The 24,201-nt window shown below is 43.2% G+C and overlaps 1 protein-coding gene and 1 pseudogene across 1 annotated transcript in view; one reads left to right on the forward strand and one right to left on the reverse strand.

Moving 5' to 3' along the window:
• The first annotated feature begins 219 nt into the window (after window positions 1-219).
• On the forward strand, window positions 220-336 carry LOC126279769 (5S ribosomal RNA; annotated as a pseudogene).
• Window positions 337-4,898: 4,562 nt separating this feature from the next.
• The window catches only part of LOC126278900 (splicing factor 1-like), a 78,213-nt gene continuing 58,910 nt past the window's right edge, over window positions 4,899-24,201 (reverse strand). The window contains exon 4 of the mRNA XM_049979175.1: window positions 4,899-5,080. Coding sequence (XP_049835132.1) covers window positions 4,899-5,080 — 182 coding nt within the window. The remainder of the gene's footprint in view (window positions 5,081-24,201) is intronic.

Here is a 24,201-nt window from a genome sequence, read left to right on the forward strand (position 1 = left end):
ATGTACGTGTATGTTACAGGTGTGTTGATGTTGGTGAAAGGGAAATGAATATTCTCGTATTTAGTTACTGAGACAGGAACATTGTTAATACACGTGCTTGCCACTGAATGTTTATTTATTAGTGAAAAGCCATAAGTTGGTCCCTAAGACAAACGATGTAAAGTGAACACTACCATTAAGTGTGAGTGTTACTAATTATTAGTATCTCATACTCCTATGGGCGACGGCCTTGCCGCAGTGGATACACCGGTTCCCGTCAGATCACCGAAGTTAAGCGCTGCGGGCGTGGCCGGCACTTGGATGGGTGACCATCCGGGCTGCCACGTGCTGTTGCCATTTTTTGGGATACACTCAGCCTCGTGATGCCAATTGAGGAGCTACTCGACCGAATAGTAGCGGGGCCGGTCAAAGACAACCATCATAACGACCGGGAGAGCGACGTGCTGACCACCTGCCCCTCCTATACGCATCCTCAACTGAGGATGACACGGCGGTCGGTTGGTCCCGATGGGCCACTTGTGCCCTGAAGATGGATTGCTTGTATTCCTATGATCTGTGTGAGATACTATAGTAAATGTACAATGGCAAAGAAATGACGAGAGTTGTCTATGCAACATTTCTATGAATGAATGACACACTTCTTTTTGTAATAGCAATAAAAATTGAACTTCCTAGCAGATGACCCTTTTTGCCGGACGGAAACTCGAAATCATGACCTTTGAAAAGCCCCCGAGTTCTAGTTCCATTCGGGCACACAGTTTCATCTGCCATAAAAATCCATATGAGCACACACTGCACAGAAGAATCAACATTCGTTCTGGAAACAATCCCACAGTTTGTGCCTAAGCCATTTTATGGCAATACCATTTCTTCCAGGAATGCTAGCACTGCAAGTTTCGGAGAACTTCTGTAAGGTTTGGGAGGTAGGATATGAGATACAGAGCGAAGATAAGCTGTGAGTCGCGGACTGACAGTCGTGCGTCGGTTGTGAGCCGTGCATGGCTGGCGTTTACCCCATTTCTTATTTTGGATTTGAGGTCCGCCAGTTATGCAAAACACCGTTTTTCTTTAACACCCAAAAACATGTTTCGGCACCACTGTGCCATCATCAGTGGGTTTCCTTTTTATTTTGCACTTTACATTTGATCCAAAATATTTCTAACTGCAAACACGGCCAATACAAGGAGCTGCACATCAAAATGATGAATACCGCATTTCTTGTTTGTCATCTTATGTTACGGTACTGCAGCATCGTTTTCTTATTCCATTTACCGCCGTCACTAACATCCTGTCTTACCTGCCCGTGAGCGGCAGCAGCAGTGCGTATCGATAAGTGCACTGTCGTACCATCTCTGGAGCGACCGATAGGATTTTAGGGTCGTCGTGTGTCTGTCGGTCAGTTCGGGACGGACCAGCAGTGTAGTCAGTTGGAGACGGACCAGCAGTGCAGTAGTGACGCTGCAGCAGTGAAGTCGGGGACGGCGCGGGTGAGGCGCCGACAGCCAGTGCTCTCCGACCTCTGGCGACACACATTAACTGCCCGACGGAGAGAAATTGGAGCAGGACGACCGTTGGTTGGTCGTTCGGTTGGTCGTCTCATGGGCCAACATATATTTCGTCCTTTACCATTTACGTTTCTGGGGAGTCGGTCAGTTGGCGTGGAGCAGCGAGGAATTCTCCCCGGGACGTAGTTTGGACGGGGCCGCTGGCGGTCTCTTCGTGGTGTCGCTGTGTGTGGGGCTATTCCCATTACTACGAAGTCCATGGCTCACCGAACCTGGACACGAAAGTTGAGTTCTGATTCAATCTACTAGCAAGAAAGACTGTCCACATTGTGTCGTTTGTAGTTCGTTGTCGGCTGTTGGGATATACCAGCGAGCAATGACTTAATTTTCTAAGTTGGAAAATTCTAGCCACCCTCCTGCAGAGTTTCACTGTATTTGGTTACTTGAACTGAAGTGCACCAGTGAAATCTGCCTCGTGACCGTTGACGCAAATTTCAGGCAGTGTAGTTTCCTCATCGTGTTGTTGCTCTCCAACAGGATGTGTAGTTTGACAGCTCCAGGTATTAGTGATTGTGGGCACCAATATCTCCTATGTTGTTCCGTTGAACTCCCTGTTGTGCCTTGGTCGGGTGAAGTGGAAGTTATCTTGTCGGTGGGTCCGGTGACTGTCCGTCGGTTGGGTTCTCGTCGGATCGTGAATGGTGGGCCCGACTGCCTGTCTCACCTAAGCGAGCGTTAGTGTTTGTATTCCAGGTCGACCGTCGAACATCTGAGCGCCTTGGGTGTACTGCCTCTTTTTTATTTGTTCTTGTTGTTTGTACTTGTATGGCTTCTAGCCGATTTTTTAAAAAAAATTAAGGTTAGTTTGCCATTAAGGCGTAAGATTCTTTTGGCCTTCAACCTAATTTAGAGAACTGATACACGTAAGGCCTTTGGTATTTAAAAAAAATTAGTGTTATGGAGCTTTAAATGTTAGGCCTTCACCAAATTTGAATTCAACTTGTTTGCTCTTGAAGTGTCTGACTCTTTGCGCCTTCAACCTAACTAAATAACTCTTTTAAGGTAAGGCTTGCCTTTTAAATTTCTGATTATGCTAGCGTTTGAAGTTATTGGCCTTCAGCCGTTTTTAAATTAAAGTGGCTTTCACCTGGTAATTAAGTCCAAAAGATTAATGCTGTGTGTTTAAATTTTTTTTATTTTTTTGCTTTTGTATGGTTTGATCAAATAATAAAGTTGTATGTTCAAGTGCAGCTCACAGCCCTTTATTATGGCCCCTTTCCACAATTTAAGCTACCTTTCTTGTCCGGCGAGTTAAGCAAGGCGTTTCAGCTTGCTTAATTGATAGGTTACTTGGTTGCGAAAGATAGAGGTACCAGTTGGAGTCCCGATCCGGCAAACAGTTTTCATCCGCCAGGAAATTTCATGCTGCAGAGAGATAATTCATTCCGGTAAAAATATAAATGTACAAGGTAAATGAGCCGTGTGGCTCCATCAGCGATATTCCCGCCTCCGGCGTGCGTCATCTTTCCGGTGATGTGCGCAGAGCACGCAGTGGTGTCAGCTACCGGGCCGATCGGGGAGCGAGGGATAAGGTGTAGCAAGTAGCGAGGATTTTGCTTTGGGACACCCAGCAGTAACATCGTTTGGGAAGTCTGGCGGACAGAACAGGCGCTGTGCGAGGTAGCAGGAAGAGCACATCTAGAAGGGGCTGCTCACCCGGGTGACGGCGCCATAAGAAATATCGCCGGCGTGGAAGCAGTCACGTTACTGGGAAGCCGTTGGTGTATTTCGCTTCCTGCATGTCTCCTGACACCGGGATATGAGGCGGCTGTCTTCGTCGAAGAAGCAAGGGGGTAAGGGTCTTGCTTGTGCTGTAAATTGTGGCCGGAATCGATGCCGGGCTCAGTTACGTTGACTTCATTTTCTTGTCCTGCCGTTGCTACTCGTACTGAGTCTGTCCTCTAATGTGTTAATTTCAGCTTGCTTATTACGCAAGGTTCTAGTGAGAGCTGTATGCGATGTGATAATAACCAATTGCTAGGTCCTGGAGTGCTGATACATTCTGCTTGTAGATTGTCACTATCAGTGTTAACCGCCATTGAAAACAGTTTGGCTGGTCCTTGTCTAAGTGCCGCCTGGTTATTGTATTTATATCACACAATTGAGTTGAGCTTGCCAATTGCTATTGATATATATGAATAAAATTTTCCTGGATATATTTTGCTTCGAATTGCAATAACATTACTGTTAGTTTCTATTTGAAGTGATGCTGTGTCTGAGAGACACGTGTCTAATTCTTACAAGTTACTGAGAGGCCAGTTGTTATTTTGTGTTTAAATACTTTGAAACTGATTCTATTAATGAAAGTAGAAGAATTCCTTCAATGACAGTATGTGGATATGGTAATTAATTCTGATTTAGTCACAAATTTATGTGTGGCTAACTGTAAGTAGCCTTGTGTTTTGAGTCGGGGAAGGGGGGGTGGGTTGGGGGTGTTCCAAATATGTCGTTAGTCTGCACGCTAGTTACTTGCACTTGATTTCGCTTTATCGGGACTTCAGCTGTTGGTCTTGGCAGCGTATGCGGGATCCTGGGTTGCGTCCTGCTTGTGCTGTTGTGTATTTTCTGCCCCCTTTGCCCGCGCGTGCCGGGTCACCGTGTATCTAGTTCACTCGGGGCAAAAGTATAATTGGTCTTACACACATGAGATAATAGATTTGCACTGTTTAGCTGATGTTCATTAATATGTTGTTTAATTCTACAGACGACACGATGCAATGAATTATTGTTTTTCTATTTACTTAAGGCAGATGTCAGTCTGTTGTACAAACCCACTAGTTCTGGAATTTCTCGTGACTGTTCGTGACCGTTGTTGCCCCCGTTTGAGGGTCCATGCAGAGCCTGTATTGGAAACAGTTTAGTGTTACGGTGTCCGCTTCTGGGCGTAGTTTGTTGAATCTCACGAGGTTGCTTGGTCATGTGAAATATTATATTTTATATCCTACATCGTAAGGTGCCTGCCATTTAAGTAACTTGCTCTCATCTAAATAGTAATTTTAAAAATGTGTTGATGGTTTTAAATGTTATTTGTTTGTTTAAATGTGCTAAATAAATGTTCAACACAACTGTCGATGGTGATCGCCTTATGTGGAATTCTGGATCTCTGTCACATGGCTTTTCACAAAGTAGTGCCGTGTTTATAAGGAACGTTTGTTAGTGTTTACATTCACTGCGATCTTCTGATTTGAGCTCTTGAACGGAGGTCAGCAGCCTAACTTGCTTGTCCATTGTGTAGCCCCTCTAACTCATAAGGGGCTCTACGACATTTCTCCATCTGCAAAAAAAAAAAAAAAGCACAGCACCAAAAACATCCATAGGAGTAGCGGCATCCTGTCATCCTTCGACGTCCATAGGCTCGTGGCCGTCTGGGGCTGAAGGCGGCGACGCAGCAGGGGCAGCTGCCGTTGGAGGCAAAGGCTGAGATGGGGGTGGAAGTGGAGTTTCCATCACAGGGTTGACGCCGATGGGCACTGGCATCGTCCCTGGGGCCTCGTGGTCGACCACACGGGGCGGTGCTGGTTGAGGTGCCAGCGCTCAGCGGAACCATCGGCCCACTGGAGAGATGCCATCGCCGGGCCACCGAGCTTAGTGATGTCGGCAAGCGCCCAGCGCGCCCATGGATGAGAGACGATCTACACCCAAACCCACACCTCCTGCCCGACACAGAAGGAGAGTGCTAAAGTGTGGGGGGAAGATGAGAAGTCTTGGGAACAAGGACCGATGAGGGAGAGTGGAGTCGTCAGCGTGATGAATCTTCATGGACTTTTATCGGCATGTGGGGTGGTGCAGTATGTAGCCAAAAAAAGAAGCAATGCTTCCTCTAACGGGTTATGCAACAGCAGTTTATCGAGCTGGCTCTTGAATATCCATACAAAACGTTCTGTCTTCCTGTTTGTCGAAGGGTGAAACGGGGCGATGCGGACCATCATCTGTAACGATCGTTTTGAGAGTCCCTCGGTAGCATAAAGACGCCGGAGAATTTTTATAGTCTCAGCTGAAGTGGTGTTCATCATGCGGAAGATATAAGAGAATCCGACATGTATTCGATCAGAATGCACCATTGGGATCCATGAAGTGCCCGTGCGTAAGCCCAGTGAAGACGTTCCCACAGAGCAGTTGGATCTGGCCACGAAAATCACTGGCGTGGGGGTGCTACCTAACGTGTTTGGCATGTGGTGCAGGCCGTAACGAGGGAGAAAATGTCTTTATCCAATCTGCCTCAATAAATGTGTCGGGAGGCCAGCTGTTTGGTGAAGACGATTTCCCAATGGCCAGCGTGGAGGAAGTAGACGGCATTGCGCCACAATGCCTGCAGTACGACCACCAGGGGAAAGTCCGAATCAGTATGCAAAAGGAAGACGCCACGGCGGAATAAGAGATTGTGTCGGTATCCCAAAAATGCTTGACTTCAATGTCATGGACGTTACGACGTCTGTTCGGCCAACCCGCAGTGATTTGGCGGAGCAGAGTTTTCAGTGTCTGATCCTGAGCGATGGCCTGCTGGTCTGCATCGGCATACAACGGAATCCCGTCCAGAGCTACGTCCACGTTCGGATCCAATTGGAAACAAACCAAGGAGGAGGCGTCAAACTCACTGTCCACTCCGGCAGGCAGCCACGAAAGGAAATCGGCGTTGGTGTTCCTTTCCGTGGTGCGATAGACAATACCAAAGTCGAGCGTCGCCAGGCAGTGTGCCCAACGCTGGAAGCGTCACACTGACCAGGTGGGCACTGTGGCGCCTGGGCGAAACAAAGAAACCAAAGATTTGTGGTCGGTTTGCAATGTGAAATGACGCCTATTCCAGAAATCGTAGAATTTAGTTAGGGTGAAAACCAGCGCCAACGCTTCCTTTTCAGTTTGACTATATTTGGTTTTAACATCGGCGGTGACCATGACTTTCAAGGAAGGGTCGTAAACGGCCAGACATGGAGGTTGGGAGAGAGCAGACTTAACACTTGTGAAAACGTGCTCACACGTAGCGTCCCAAACCCAGCGCACACCCTTACGCATCAATCCGGACAGGGGCGCCAAAATCTCGGCGGCGTGGGGTATAAAATGCCGATAATAGTTAAATTGAACGAGGTTGGATTGCAGTTGCTTCACGTTGGTGGGAGAAGGCAGGTTTTGAATCACCTCGACATACTCCTTAGAGGCTTGTAGGCCATGGGCATCAATCGTGAATCCGAGATAACTGACCTCACGCGCAAAGAAGTCACATTTTCTTTCTGGCAAGGAGTCTAGCCTCGAAAAAAACCTGAAACAGCCCATCCAGCTTGTCCGCAACGTCCACCGCTGATGAGCCACCGACGATCACATCGTCCAGGTAATTTGCCACACCGGACACCTGATTTGTGCGGTGTTCCAAATAACGTTGGAAAATGGCAGGAGCCCTAGCAATGACAGTCGGGAGGCGGTTGTACTGGAAAAGGCCCACACGGGGTATGATGACTAGGATCTGCTGATATCCCTCGTCCAACGGCAGCTGGAAATACACAAGACGCAAATCAATTTTGGCGAAAACGCTTGACCGTGTGAGGTGGCGCCGTGGTTAGCACACTGGACTGACATTCGGGAGGACGACGGTCCAATCCCACGTCCAGCCATCCTGTTTTAGGTTTTCCGTTATTTCCCTAAATCGCTCCAGGCAAATGCCGGGATAGTTCCTTTGCAATGTCACTTCCTTCCCAACCCGATGACCTCGCTGTTTGGTCTCTTCCTTCTCCCCCCCCCCCCCCCCAAACGAAAACGGTTGACCATGCAACTCGTGTGAATATGTCATCTTCCGATGGGACAGGATATGCATCTATGTCGGACTGACAATTTACCGTGACGTTAAAATCACCACAGATGCGAAAACCACTGTCTAGCTTCTCGACTAAAACGATAGGCGTCGCTCAGCGACTGTGCGCGACGGGAGAAAGGATACCTTCAACTTGTCACGGAGCCTGTCTTGGTGAGCAAAGGGGATCGGGCGGGGTTTAAAATACGAGGTATAGCAGAGGGAAGTAGCTATGAGAACAACGTTTCGTATTTCCTGACCAACGCTGCGAGGAGGGTATCCGAGGAGACGATCGAAAACGCCTATACTTCGTCCTGCACTGACAAACCCAGGAGACAAAAACTGCCCAAAGCTGAAGGCTAGTAGTTCCAGGAGAGCCGGTACCAAAACTGAGCGGTGAAGAAACGACCGTTGTAAGAGACTGGTGATGAAATAACGCCTTCGACTGATATATGGTGATTACTGAAACTATGCTAGTCGCGAATGTACGAAGTTGGTGAGCGTAAGCGTTGGTATGTGCCACCATCCACAGTAGAAACGGAAGATGCCGAGTCAATTTGGAAGACCATAGCAATATGCCTGAACTGCAGCGTAAAGAGGAAACGGACTCCCATCTGTGGAATGATGGAGAATACTTGTCCGTCAATGGAATGCGAGGATTCCAGGTTCTGCGGTGACGATTTGGGACGACCCTTTGAGTCTGTAGGAAGCATGGCATCTCTCCAAAGCCTGACACCCGACGGCAGTGTGGGCCGTTCGGCTGCAGGACTCCCGCTCGGTGCTAGGCAACTGGCGAGACGCGAAAACAGCGGGATCGAGACGCGGTGGTTGTAGCCGGTGAGACTATTAAAACGCACGAATGATCGGCAGACATTTGTCGAGGAGCAGGTCCTGCAACTTCAAAATATCAGCCCGAAGACCCTTGTCTGGTGCGTGAAACACCAGCATGTCATGAATCAACGAAGAGGCATGAGACTCCTTGCAGGCAACGGTGGAGCACCGGAATTTTCAATCGCTGGAGAGACCCTGGAGCGTCGTAATCCATTGCCGATATATCTGATCTGGGGACTTTCGACCAGAAAAAGAAGTCTGATGCGCAGAGGTGACGTGTATTTGTGCGTAAAAGTACTCCAAAAGGTAGCCCTAATATGGAGAAAAGAGAGACAGCTCAGGGTTCAGTTGTTGAATTAAACGATACAGCTGTGGACTGACTGCTGCTAAAAACATCCCGACTTCGAATTTTGTTACGGATCCCATGTGCTAGTAAATGTGGTGCTAACCGTTCAACATAATTTGGCCATGGTTGGATAAACTTCTTGAAAGCCGGAAACGTCGGTGGTGCCGAGTGCAAGCGTTCAATTTACCCACTATGGAATGAACTCTGTGAGCTACATCTTGCAACGCCGGGCAGTGAGGGCGATTTTCTGACTTAACGAGCACTGCCTGAATGTGCTGTAGGGTTTCCATCAAGGACTGAAGAAATTCCTCTATGGTAGCAATTTCAAAAAAATGGCTCTGAGCACTATGGGACTTAACATCGGATATCATCACTGCCCCAGAACTTAGAACTACTTAAACCTAACTAACCTAAGGACATCACAGACATCCATGCCCGAGGCAGCATTCGGACCTCCGACCGTAGCAGTCACGCGGTTCCGGACTGAATCGCCTACAACCCCTCGGCCACCGCGGCCGGCGTATCCATTTAGACCGAAAATGAAACATTTACCCTCTTCGCCAAAAACTGTTGTGGGCTGCGGTCGGCGCGAAAGAACTAAAGATCATGTTTGAATACACTTTATTTAACTAAAACGCCTTCTTGGGGTGCACTAATTTCCAGACTCAAGAACAACAAGAAACACAATAATTCTTTTGGTGGAAAAAGCCAGATAAGAGTTACAAGACAATGGAAAGAAGGAAATGAGAACCAAAATACTACGCTACGCTATTTCAAAGTGGCGTTACGCCCAACAAGATACAAATTTTTAAAGAAAGACTACGACGAGTGTATACTGTGCTAGAGCCGGCATGGATATTGGCAGCACCTGTCGTAGCTGTATGTACACACTGTCGGTCTGACTCGGCTGGTGTGCTTATAACATCGATTCTGTGGAATGCTACACTTAGGCACATTAGTTTCAGTTGGTGGATCTCTGTCACATGGCTTTTCACGGAGTAGTGCCTCGTTTATGCGGAAAGTTTACTATATACATTCACTGGCGATGTTTTGATATGAACCCTTGAAGGGAGGTAGGCAGCTGTTGTGGAGGCCCTCTAACTGATAAGGGGCCGCTACGACACGCTCAGAATGTTTCAAGCATGGGGAAGGAAATCGGCCGTGCCTTCTCCAAAGAAACCATTCCTGCATTTATTTGCCTAGAGCGATTTAGTGAAATTACAGAAAATCAGTATCGGTTTGGTCGGACGTGGATGTGAACTGACGTCCTCCCAAATGTTGACGCAGGAACGGTTCATTCGTGCATCATTGTCGCTTTTGGAAAGAATAATTAAACAAGGTGAAAAATCACTGCAATGAACATTCATTAATAATAGAATACGGTTGTTCACTTATACTTACTGATCGTCTTATGCATTAAAGATGTTATTAATGAAAGATTAATTATTAAAGGGTGTCTCGCATAGACATGGTGAAAACCAACTGTAGTAATTAGTGTGCAAATATTTCCACTCTTGCAGAATAGCTGGATTGATGCTAATAAACGATCCTGCAGATATACGGTTAAAGGTACACGTTTTTAACTACTATCGGCGTCATTATTTATTCACAGAAATATCTCTGCACTTTAAATCTTATTAATATCATATACGTAAGCAATTCCTCTCTTAGTTCGCGAGATGGTACATCCATCAGCGGCAATTCGCCCTGTGGTTGTTATTGATGTTGATCCAGGGCAACGGAACCGCGTGACTGCTACGGTCGCAGGTTCGAATCCTGCCTCGGGCATGGATGTGTGTGATGTCCTTCGGATAGTTAGGTTTAAGTAGTTCTAGGTTCTAGGGGACTGATGTTAAGTCCCATAGTGCTCAGAGCCATTTGAACCATTTTTGATCCAGGGCAAAACGATCACTTTCCTCACCATCGAATTCCACATCGGGGTGAAGAGTATGGCAGGAGAGGACGTCTGTATTGTTGCCTTGGGTGGTGGGGCGAATGAAGATTTCATGTAACCGTTTAACGGTTAAAAGTAAAGCCTGATTTTGTAGGCGCTGTGTCGTTTTTGGAGGGGGCTTAGAATAATTACCTAACAACGAAATCAATCATTCTGGAAACGAAATCAAAATTTTGCGGCCAGTCAACTAATTTCATTTACTCCAATATCAAAATGCACGAAATATTTCGACCCCATAGATCATTAATCAGCAACTTTTGGTGACCAGCAGGCTCTATTAGTGTAACGTACGTACTCGGAAGCTCGTGGGCCGGTAGTCACGAGATACGACAGCACCGCTCCTCCCCAATGAAGAAAAATCTCTCGCCCCCTTAACATCAGACTGAAGTTCCCGCCTTAGTCTCAGTCTCATGCTACCGCTCCTCGACAGATGTGTGCAGCCCATAGTAGCTTGACTTCAATATTTTATATTTTAAAATTCTCTGACTAAAGATTTATCGCTTGATATTTATTTCATACGTGACACGCCAGTTTAAATGTTTTATTTATGATAAAGGCACTGTCAGAAGTGGCCGAAACCTAGGTCAAAAAGATTTCATTTTGCAACCGAGGGCTGTTTATTGCTTTGTCTTACGTTGTAACGGACGCTGACAACGCTGCCATGTTTAAAATTTTTTTAGTGTTATTAACAACTTTATCGCTGTAAGTTTCTGCGAGGTACAACACAACGCTAACCCATGAGCGGCATTTTTCGTTACACCTCTTACGGTATTTTATTTTTTACCTCAGATTGCGTTTATGTTTTCAGGATAACACCTGTATAACATGCAACTATGTACATTCAGAATGTTCACATTTTTTTCAGCCCAAATACGTCAACAATATGTTTTTTTCAACAGGCTGAAGAAAAAATGGTTTTTCATTTTAAGTTTTTTGTAACGTTAGCTTTTTTTTGTTTCGTAGCAGCCTGAAATAACTTTCCTTTGATAAGTACACCATCATATTCTGGACTAAAAATGGAACATTCGAACAGTTTTTTCGAAATTTTTACAAGGACTGAATGAAAAGTAATGCCTCCACCTTCGTTAATTGGGTTATGACGGGAATTATATTAATAAATCAGACGCAGAAATAATCCTTTTAATGTGATCTTTAATAACCAATTTTCACTTTTCCATATAATCACCCGGTCGCAGGTTCGAATCCTGTCTCGGGCATGGATGTGTGTGATGTCCTTAGGTTAGCTAGGTTTAAGTAGTTATAAGTTCTAGGGGACTGATGACCTTAGAAGTTAAGTCCCATAGTGCTCAGGGCCATTTTTCAACCACATAATTACCAGCCAATTGGATACATTTCTGCCAACGATGGACAAGTTTCCTGAAGCTGTCACGGAAGAAGTCGACCCTCTGTTTCCGCAACCGCAGTCTCACAGATCTCTCACTTTCTTCATCAGAAGATTAATGATGTCCCCGCAGATCGTCTTTCATTATCAGGAACAGATGGAAGTCAGACGGTGCTAAATCTGCACTGTATGGAGGATGCCGTACGGTGGTGAGAGTCAATCTCTGAAGCTCTGCCGTGGTGGCACGTGAAGTGTGTGGGTTGGTATTGTCATGCCGCAGGGAAACATTTCGCGTTTCCTTTCGGACCCTTGTTGGCCGTGTTCGCAGCGTTGCTCTCTGAACTTACTGTAGTTCAAATAGCTCTGAGCACTATGTGATTTCTGAGGTCATCAGTCTCCTAGAACTTATAACTACTCAAACCTAACTAACCTAAGGACATCACACACATCCATGCCCAAGGCAGGATACGAACCTGCGACCGTAGCGGTCGCGCGGTCCCAGACTGTAGCGCCTAGAACCACTCGGCCACTTCGGCCGGCCTCTTATTGTTGTTCCACGGTCAAGGAAATCAACATAGATAACACCATCTGCGTCCCAGAACACTGTGGCAGTGATTTGTTTGTCACTCAGGTCAGATGTTCCCGCCTCAACATATTCTTACTCTCCTAACGACGCACAGTACTCACATCATCACAATCACCATAAACCTCTTTCTTTCTCTGATTAATCTCCTTTGGCGTGACATCTTCTGATGTCAAGAATTCAGTTACTGCACGTTGCTTAAATAGCATTGACCTACCGTTCCCTGCTTTACACTGTAACAACACAATCGTCCAATGCTAAGGCCTCCGGCCAACTGGAACTGTACAGAAGAGGCTAAGGAAGAAGCCAGTACCTGACGGGTACCAATGCTGCAAACTGTTGGAGAGTTACGAACGTGGAGGCTTTACTTTTCAGTCAACCCTCGTAATAGCAATTGAAATTGTCACTAAATGGCAATGCTGTAAGACGGCGAGATGACCATCAGATGCCGACACATTTTTTTGTAACTGCTGCTCAGAGTGACATGTTAGTCGTGAAGCTCGAATTCCAAAGGCTGGCCGAGCAGCATCACGTCCGTCTGCCCCGCAGTTTTGACGGAATGGACCACTCTGTTGTTCCTATGCCACAGTTCAGCGCGCGGCCGGTGGGCCACTTGCAGGCACAATGCTGCTACGTGGGCCACCTATCTGCAGACCAGACAGTCTACTGGAGGCTGCGCCCAGCTGTTTCTAAAATACCAGCTCCCACAGCCAGAGCAGAACTGGAGCTTCTTCGACTTGTATAAAACATGTCGAAACGTCAAGTTGCGAGGGCATTTCTGACCAACCCTGTTCACATGCCAACTGCGAGCTGAGAGGAGACCAGAACGTTTGATGTAATTAAGTCTCTAACAATTCACCGAAAATATGGATGGCCATCAACCTGGGTTAGAGGGAGACAGGCGGAGAGGATTATGATTCAGAATTATCAATACACTGTTATTCGCGACGGTAACTAATTACTTTTGACACTTGAATTTAATTTGTGAAAGCATGGTGGGCTGCAAGAGGAACCTCGAAAGACTGAGAAATTTTAAGCACTTCACCAAGACAAATATCGAACATTGCCAAAGCTTTTCCTGTGACTCCCTGTTAGGGACAAAACTCACCTTCCTCTGTCCCGATGTGAATGCATAATTCGTAAACAAAGCCAAGCTTGTCAGGATCAGACCTCTGAATATACAGTAATGACGATAACCAGAAGTTAAATTTCCACGCAGAGGCGGGATCCAAATAGCAACTAGTCTACTGTAATAACTGGTGCTGCATTTTAAACAGGACTTATTCCGTGCCTGGTGACTGGACCCGATGCTGTAGGCTTGTGGGCTCACTTGAGGCACCACTAATGCCTATGGCACTCGTCAGTTACGAGGTGTAGTACCTCTGAGCCACTATCGATGTTGGCCAACGGCTGGGTTGTTAAAGATTCAACTAAATGGCCATGTACTAGCAGAATGTGGTTACAGTACCTATTTTTATTCTCTTTCAGCCATTCAAGATGTGGTATTTGCAGGTTCTTCGTTCATTTTTGGGCGTGTTACAAAGTTTTCATCATTAGAATCCAGTATCCACAGACATGCTTTAGGAAGAAGGAGGAAAACCAATTTACCTCTAGTGAAACCTCCATCTACCCATTTAATGAAATCTGGGAATAAAAGTAATTCCTGCATGGCATCACAGTGGCTGTGCACTATTGAAACATCCCCTTAGAACAATTATACAAGACTGTGCTTAAACTGACACACAATATTTTTTTTGCGCAACGCAATCTGACTTTCAGTAATCCCTACAAGAGGATGGCCCTGACTAACATTAATCTATATGTTTCACAAATCACTTACCTCACAAAAATCTTCGTTACTCGAACTATTGCAATACAGCGAGCGCCACTACTGGCACCTAAATAAAAGATTCAAACTACGGAAGTCACTAACTACTGATAGGCACAGTTAGCAAATGAAAGATTTTAATAGAGAACAAACAATGTATTTACCTTAATAGTCATAATATATATAGCAGTTCATGACACCAATTCTTAAAAATTTCAAAATTTCGCCATCTCTCTCCCCACGTCCACCACTGCTGGCGGCTCACCTCCAACTGCACAACAATTCGCTCTATTAGCATCCAGCTGCCGCTGCCCAACACTACAATGGCAGACAACAATGCAAACCAACCACAGACTGCACACGGCACAGCCAGTGATTTTTCATACAGAGCGCTACGTGGCGTTACCAATAAGAAAACGTAAACAGCCTACTTACATAGCCCCCATGCTCCCCATAAAAAATTTAGAAATTGTTTTGGGCAGTGGCCAATACAGATTTGAAATTTTTTTCATAATTATGATTACAATAGCAAAGAAATCAAATGCACACACTTATTGATACAATGCTGGTCAAAAGCTAAAATTTTCTCACAGTCCATATAGACAGTCCTGATCATTCATCACAGTAAAATTGCTGTGTTTTTTTCAAATACTGAGCAATAAAAGAAAATGCACATGGAAGTAATGGATTTCCATGCAGTCTTGAAGAAGTAGTGTTGTCCTTCCAATGGAAAGACAGTGCTGACTCTTGACTTGCAGACAGGTAATGAACCACAACAGAGCAAACCCACAGCAGAGTCAGTCGAAGTTTTGAAGAATATTGGTAGGTAGGTCAACACAGAGTACACCCATTGTAGTCCTGGTAGAGATTACAGTATTGGTGGGCCATCAGAGATGCAGACCCACTGCAGTCCTTGTAGAAATAATGGTATTGGGGAGTCATCAAAGGTGTAGACCCACTTCAGTCCTTGTAGAGATAGCCAGCAGCCATCTGTTTGACTGTGCAGGCGCACAATCACCATTGAAGAGTCTTGTGGATAATATAGCAAGTCCATAACCCACCACTTGTCCACTCACAAAGTTTTTCGAATTGTCTTTAGAACCAGCAATGCTGTTAACCAGTCCCTTGCTGAATTATCAATACACTTGCAAACACTATTAGTCCCTACTTCTCACATATTGTGCATATACTATGACCAACAGAAACGTGTGCAGTGAAATGTAATTTACAAGTTACTAAATTTGATGAACTGGTGTCAATTACAATTTTATAACATAAGAATACAATAACAAAGGTACAAAATACATCATTAAAGAATATAACAATACAGATAACCTTTGTAGTAGTACAGGCTTTACAAAAGAATCGAAATAGCAAATACATCAGTGTTATAAAAATTACGACATAAGTACATACATAAAAGATCAGAATAACTTTTGAAACATAAACTTCACACATGAGCATTAGAACAAAACAGAGTAAATAATGTGTAAACATCTTTACAAAGTAAATAACATATTATTAATGCAAATTATATTTAAGGATAACAGTATTCCTCAACATAGTGAATGTAGCTTAGTATTAGAAAAATTCTGCAACATAAGTCTTATCAGATAAACATATAAAGACAGGAAGAACATAAATACACAAGGGTACACAAACACATAGTGGGATAACACAAGGAATGGACAGGGGTTGTTTTACTGCAATATTTTGCAAACAATACTTTCTTTACTTCTCAGAGATCTCCCTTCGTTCTTCATTATTTCCAAACGTCCTATCTATACCTTTTCTTCTGTACTTTTCTCATATAACCTCTCAGTGCATTTCTTCAAATCCATCGCAACTCATTCTCTTATATAGGCTATCCCCTCTTAAGCTAACTTAAATCTACTGAGCTCAGATGCTTAACTAAGGGATGAGGAAATGCAGTGGCACAAAACAATTAATACAAACAGCTATGACAAAAAAATGCAAGTAAACATAGCGAGCAGCAATAAATGTAATAATTTATATCTAAACATGACAAAGCTGAAGCAAAAAAGATATTACAGTAAAAATGTTTAATACCTATGTCACATCTCAACACTAGAGTGATGCATCACGAGAACATACGCTAGCAGACAAGTTACCAAAACGTAAAAAAATTATTTTTGCAATTCCTGTGAAGGGAAATGTCTATTTGTGCTCTCTTTTACAAGAAAGTACATCATAAAATGATTCTTTACTGGGTCTGTAGACAGAAAATAGTGATATTAGTACATCTATTCAATTTTATTTTAACCAACGCTGCAGTGCAGATAGAAATTGGATATTAAACAAAATGAGCAATCTCTCAGCTAGAAAGACAATAGATATAAAATGTTTCTCATCATTTCATTTCAATAAATGTCATAAATTAAGAACTCTACAGTGTAATCATGTTTTCAAGTTTGAGGGTGTCGTATTTACGATGCTTTCTACAAAGGAATGTCAATAGCGAGGATAATGGCTTTTTTTTACCTGTGCCTCTGAAAGGCACACACTAATGGCTTTTTTCCCAGGCGACTGTCGCACAGCTGGGTTCCCACGACGCATTACGTGCAGGTGGTCACTTACCTTTCTTACTGAAAAAGTTACGACAGCAGTTTCCGCTACAGTGACAGTCCCATATAAAAATATATTCACAGATTGAGAATTTGCGTTACAAATTTGTAGAAACAAAATCCTTTAAATATAATAGTGTCCAAAAAATTTTCACCAGCATAGTGATACATTCACGCATATACACACATTTCATAACCCTTAAAGTACGATTCTCGGTTTCCAACATCCTTTTCCACAAACCAGAGTCCCTAACCACTACTCATTTTTCCTAACCTTATTACACATATACATATTCGTCGACACTTCTTCAATATTTCATCATAACAGATATGTAGCATAACCAAATAACTCATATAGCATCAGCTTAAACATACCTCAGCAGCATAATTCACATCGTCGTCGTCATAGTAACATCATAACACCTCAGTCAAATCTCAAAATCGTCGTAGCTTCCTCCAATAATTTCAAAACCTAAAAAAAAAAATTCTCTGCTCATGTCAAGTGTCATCAGCCTCAAACGTACTTTAAAAATCATGTCTCATACCAAATACATGATTCAAAGCTCTTATAGTATCACAATGGTTCCGAAAAAATATGAACAGTTCACAAAATACAGACAAAATACAATTTCGTGAGTGTGAAGTTATCCAACTGTGTAATTAGGTAAACATCTGTCACTGATGTAGTAAAATAAATGTTTTTTTCTTTCAGTTAAATGATCACATAGCTGTGTAATTCTGCGTTAGAGAAATATGGTACCAATGTGTAGACTTGTATAAGCAAATACCATATTAGCTAGGGCTCCTTGTGCTTGCCAAACACATGGTACACAAAGAAAGCGTGTACCCCCTGAGGATTAATGTAATTATATTCTCAGGTGTTACAGATTACAGCAATGGAATGAAATGTATCATGGAAAACCTTTGTATCATTGTACTTCAAATATCTTTAAAAATAAATGTTTTAAGTACAAAATTAATCACTCAAATACGTGTACTGTAATGCTAAACTGTGCGTCTTGTTGTAAGATAATCTCTGTGCTGTGGAAGTGTCGTAGTTATCGTCCTCTGAAAGCTAAGTTCTGCTGAGGTCAGTGTACTTACCTCATCATAGACGAAAGTGAAATGCTTTCCGATATCGTAGTTTTTACGTACCTTACCATGATCAAGAAAGTACTATAATGTAACGTATTGTTGTGCTACGATAAAGGCTGTCTCATTGTAGCTATACCACAAAAGGTACTACTAAAACACGTTACACTTTCCAGAAGAATTCAGAAAACTGTGCAGATATAAAACAGGAACACCGCAAAAGCAACATTGTAAATTGTCACTCATTAGTAGCGTCGTGATAAAATCGTGTAGCTGTCACATATACTAACCACTATGTCATCTGGTATCTCACAAAAAGTACTTTAAATCCAGAATGTATGTTCAAGTAAACCAAAATGTTGCATTAAAATCTCATTAGCAGTAGTGGTAAATGGTCTAAGTACATGAGCATTACGGTTGTTACGTAATCGTGCCACTAAGAAGCAAGAATATACACACACACAAGAGCACTGTGTCGTCTGTTCACTATAACAATGCATTCGTAATTTCTGTTTAAAAACGTTCTCTTGGTTCTTGATTGGATATTTAACTTCAAACATTGTTGCGTGTTAACAGTTTCTCACTGTGACAAAGCATACTAGTAACGTGAAGTGAAAAATTTTATGGCAAAGACTAAGTTAAAAAACAGATTATCTTTCAATGGACGGTTTTACATGTGAAATGTGGTGCAAGCCTTTACTCTTCCTACTATGCAGAGCTTCAACGCAATTATCATGTGTAATACGTCGGTAAGGAACACTGGAATTTTGGTCAAGGTTAGCTTATTTTATTTTTCTCTGAGCCCGCCGGCGCACGCGGCTGCCTGCGGTGGGAGTCATTGTCTGTTTCTTGGTTGGCGCGCGTCGTTATTGGGATTTGGAGACCTAACTTCTACAAATTCACCTTGCCGAGATGACCCTGTTCTGTTTGAATCCCGCCAGTTATGATGCAATTCAGGTCTGTCGTTACGATCATATCGTCTGTCGTCATGTCGGTAATTTCTGTAATTAATTTCTTGTCGGTCACGTGGTGGAGAATTTCTCCCTGAATCGTAACTGCACGCTGGATCGTTCCGTCTGAAGTTATTCCGTCTCCCTTGATAATAATTATTTTGGTTCCCGTATTGTCTGTTTCTCTGATTGTGTCTGTGATATTCATTACTACGGAAATGCGATCTTTCTCTGTAACTATTACTCTGCCAGTGGTGGTCATATGGGTGGTGTCTGTTTTGGTAACGATTTGTGTTGTGAGAATGGCCTTGTCGTGTCCAGTTATTGTTTCTTTCATCGCGGAATTGCGACGGATGTGACATGTAGTGGTTGTTTTCCTGTTTTCGCATCCCGTGACTGTCTGTGTCAATTTCTAATTCTTGTAAGAGTCCCTGGAAAGCTTCAATGTCGTCTTTGCAACCGCGTGCCAAAATAATATGCCGTAAATGATCAGGTAATTTGATTAAGCAAATGCGGATGAGTTCTGAGGGGCTGTATGGGTTTGAAAGATACTGATGCTTATGTAACATATCTTCAAAATATTTCACAAGACTTGAAGATTCAGATTGTTCGAAATTTTTCATCATTATGATGCCATGTTTTACTCGATCTTGTGTGGCTTGAGACCAATATGCTGAGAGGAAGGCATGGTAAAATTCTCCTTCACTCTGGCAATCGTGAATGACCGATCGCATTCTTAGAGCTGGTTCATTCTCCAAGTAGCCACACATAAATTCTAATCTGTGCTCTAATGACCAGTTGGGAGGAAAACAGTGAGAGAATTGATGAAGCCATGCTTGTGGATGAATTTCGTTGCCAGAATTCTTAAATGTTTTGAATTTACGTGTAGTAATGAACAGCTTATAGTCTAAATCATCGTGTCGGCGGGTCGCATGTCGGTGACTGTTACGTCGTTTCGGCGGTTCCATCTCAAAATTCGGTGTACTTTGCCAATTTCTTTCATAAACTCCAAAGTGCCCTGTGTTATTATTTTGTGGCAGTTCCATATTTTTACATCCCTCTTCCTGTATTGGAGTGCGAGTGTCCTCTGAAATACGTAATTCTTATATTACCTGTGTCAGCTGATCTGGTACTTCCCGGATTTCTCTTTGGTGTTGCGTATTAATTTGATTCTGATTTTGTTTGAATTTCCTAATTTGTTGGAACTCTTCTGTGTCATTAAAGACTACCGGTTTTGTGTCATTCAGATTATCATCTACCTTCGTAGATAAATTATTTAGCTGATCCGAAAGTTCAACTACTTTCTCTGATAATGAACTAATGTCCACCATGTGCCTTTCTGAACCAATTTTCAGAGTATCTACTGCGTCCTTTAAGTTCGCTTGAGTTTTTGCAAGTTGCGAACCGAATCGGTAGATGCAACTCAGTCAGTTTTAGCTTGCAAGGTCTCATGAGTTTCATGAACAATAGTTTGCAGTTCTTTTATGGCTGCTTCGTGATTCTGTAATGCATTTTCATGCCGCGAAAAAGTAGGTTGGAAATGCTCACAAATTTGTGTTTTTACGTCTTTACAGACTTTTTGACATTTCGATTCGGTTTTATGTAATTCAGTAGTTAAATCTTCACGTGTTTGTTCAAGCGTATGTTCCACTGAGTCTAACTTTTGAAGCTTTTGTTCCATTGCGTCAAACTTTTGAAGATTTTGTTCCATTGTGTCTAACTTTTGAAGCTTTTGCTAAGTTTGTCTCTGATTTTGTTCCATGGTGTCTAACATTTGAAGCTTTTGCTGTGTTTGTCTCTGATTTTGTTCCATTGTGTCTAACTTTTTAAGATTTTACCCCATTTGTTTCTGATTTTGTTGCATTTGTTGCATTAATTGCAATAATAATGTATTAGTGTCTGGAATCTGTTTTTCTATGCTTTCTGGCAGTGCATTTTCAATGGCAACATTTACTTTTTGACAGGCAGAAAATGTGTCTTCACTCATTTGAGAAAACGGTGAGGTCCCATAACCTAAGTCTACAGTATTTGCAATTTTGTGTTCTGTCATTTCGGATTCCTGAGGCGAGCTGTTGCCGACTGATCGATCGATTATTGTTCACTGTTAAGTACTTGTTTCATTGTCTACACCATTATTTGCCGCCCGCTCCGTTTCCCTATGCACAATTACCAAATTACTACTTCGAATGTTTGTTAATTCACTACACAGTGGTGCTGATAAGCGACGCTCGTCGTCACTATTATGTCTCAGTTTACTTTGGAGCCTAGTGTTACGTTTTTCACACGCCATTATTGTCACAATATTTCACACGATAACACATAAAAGCACAATTTGAAGAGCAAAAATAAGAGAACACATTAACATAGCACTGAAAATAATATCTAGTTAATTGCAAGCGAAGCTGCGAAATACTTGGTGCAAATCTACATTCATGCCACAACTGTTTTACTGTACAACAATGAAAGACTGCAACTACAAAGGAAATTCTCTCTATGATTACGCGCTAGCAATAAACAAAGGCTACACTAACTACACAAACTACAAGGAAAAATCAGACTGTGCTTAAACTGACACACAATTTTTTTTTTTTTTGCGCAATGCAATCGACTTTCAGTAATCCCTACAAGAGAATGGCCCTGACTAACATTAACCTATACATTTCACAAATCACTTACCTCACACAAAATCTTCGTTACTCAAGCTACTGCAATACAGCGAGCGCCACTACTGCCAGCTAACTAAAAGATTCAAACTACGGAAGTCACTAACTACTGATAGGCACAGTTAGCAAATGAAAGATTTTAATAGAGAACAAACAATGTATTTACCTTAATAGTCATAATATATATAGCAGTTCATGACACCAATTCTTACAAATTTCAAAACTCCGCCATCTCTCCCCCCACGTCCACCACTGCTGGCGGCTCACCTCCAACTGCACAACAATTCGCTCTATTAGCATCCAGCTGCCGCTGCCCAACACTACAATGGCAGACAACAATGCAAACCAACCACAGACTGCACACGGCACAGCCAGTGATTTTTCATACAGAGCGCTACGTGGCGTTACCAATAAGAAAACGTAAACAGCCTACTTACACTATGTCTGCAGTTGCAGCCTTGAGATATGGGCTTGTTAGATATACATATTATTAACTTACAACGAGAGAAAGAGATGGTGTGCTTCTCATTCAAGGCCCTTACAGAATATTACACAAGGGACATTCAAATGAAAAAGAGACGGATGGAAAATAAAGGAAGTAAACTGTCAGCCGTGACTGGCTCATGCTATGCGTTGGATTAAACCTTCGTTGCTCTTCTGTATTTAGTTTCCCGCGGTTATAGCGATTGTGCTGTTATCCTCTCTTTCCTCGGATGGCAGCAGCCGTGTGTGTCCTACGACTATCTTTGGCCTGGCGCTTATAGTTTCCAGTTGGGCTGAGTGCGGCAGTTGGTCGGTTGGTGTGGAGCACCGAGGAAATCTCCACGGCGGGTAGTTTGGCTGGGCCCGCCAGGAGGCTCTATGCGGTGTCGGTGTGTGTGGTGCTGTTCCCATTACTACGAGGTTCGTTGCTCACCGATCCTGGACATGGAAGTTGAGTTTTGGTTTAATCAATCAGCACGTCACGACAGTTAACATTATGTCGTTTGAAGTTCGTTATCTGCTGTTGGGATGATCCCGAGTGCAGCAATATGTGTCTTCAAGTTTAACCACCCTCCGGTGGAGTTTAACTGCACTTGGTTATTTGAAGTGCACCATCAGAATCTTCTGCCTCGTGGCAGTTAACGTTCCGGTTACCTGACCTGGCCGTTGACATATATTCAGGCAATGTATTTTCCTCATCGTGTCGTCGCTTTCCAGCATTGGTGTGTAGGTTGACAGCTCAATGCATAATTGGTTTTGGGCTCCAATAGCTTCTAAGTTGTTCCACTGAACTCTCTGTGGTGCGCTGGTCTGATGAAGCAGAGGTTATCTTTTCCGTCGGTCCGTTGACTGTCTATCGGTTGAGTAGTCGTCGGATCGACAGTGATTGGGCCAACTGCCTGTCTCACCTAAGCGGACGTTAGTGTTTGAATTCCAGGCCGACCCTCAGAACTTCTTAGCGCCCTTGGGTGTACTGCCATCTCTTGTTTGTTCTTGTTGTTTGTACTTATATGGCTTCTAGCCTATTTTTAGATTAAGGTTGTTTTGCCCTTATGGCGTCAGATGGTTTTGGCCTTCAGCCTAATTTAAGAACTGTTTACGTAAAGCCTTTGGCATTTTTAAAATTAATGTTATTGAGTCTTAAGTGTAGGGGCTTCAGCCGATTTTGAATTTAAGTGGTTTGCTCTTAAAGTATCAATTCCTTGGGATTTCAGCCTAGTTAAGGAACTGTTTTAAGATAAGGCTTTGCGTTTTAAATTTGTGATTTTGGTTGAGCTTTAAGTTATTGGCTTTCAGCCCGTTTTAAATTAAAGTGGTCTTGTCCTTAAGGCATGAGATTGTATGGCGCATTCAACCACTAATTACGTTCCGAAACTAGTGCTGTGTTTTTTTTTTTTTAAATTTTTCTTGGCTCTTGTAATGTTTCATCAAATAAAAGGTTTTATGTTCGAGTGTAGCCGACACCCGCTTATTTTGACCCCTTTCCATAACTTAAACTACCTGTTCTGTCCTGGGGGATTAGCAGGGCGTCTCAAACTGTTTATTCTTTCAAAAGCAATCGCCATAAATGATAATACATTATCGTACTGTGAGACAAGACTTTATATTCCTTCATGGAAAAATGTTTGCGGTTGCCTGCAGAACCACAATTGTACCCAGGCACCCGCTTCTACGTCCGAAGCCACGAACGTCTTTGTTCCGGTCTTTCAAAATGAGGATATCCCACGGGGAGAGAGCGGGACTGTACGGAACATTTGTAAGGGCTTATCAGCGAAAATTTTGCACTGTACTCGAAACAACTGTGGAAACATTTGGACTGGCATTATCCTGCAAGAGAACGATACGGCCCCTCACCATGCATGGGTGTTAGGACTCGATGCTGAACTGAAATTTTTGCCAAAAATTCGGTTAATTGCGGTGCCGTGTGATAGGAGTATACTGGGGGCGAACTTCAAATTTTTCAAATGGCTCTAAGCACTATGGGACTTACCATCTGAAGTCATCAGTCCCCTAGGTTTCCACACAGCGCCAGACCGAGGAACACATGTATGTGGCACGAGAATAAGATAAGAATACTAATAAATTACAATGAAACTAGTATATTATAAACGATGCAAGTCCCTGATGGGCTCGATAATGCAGTTCGCTAACAGTGAGCGACCGCAGAGCCAAAGATCTCTTGTCTGACATTATCAGAGTG

The sequence above is a fragment of the Schistocerca gregaria genome, chromosome 6 (assembly GCF_023897955.1).
Source record: "Schistocerca gregaria isolate iqSchGreg1 chromosome 6, iqSchGreg1.2, whole genome shotgun sequence".
NCBI lineage: Eukaryota > Metazoa > Arthropoda > Insecta > Orthoptera > Acrididae > Schistocerca > Schistocerca gregaria.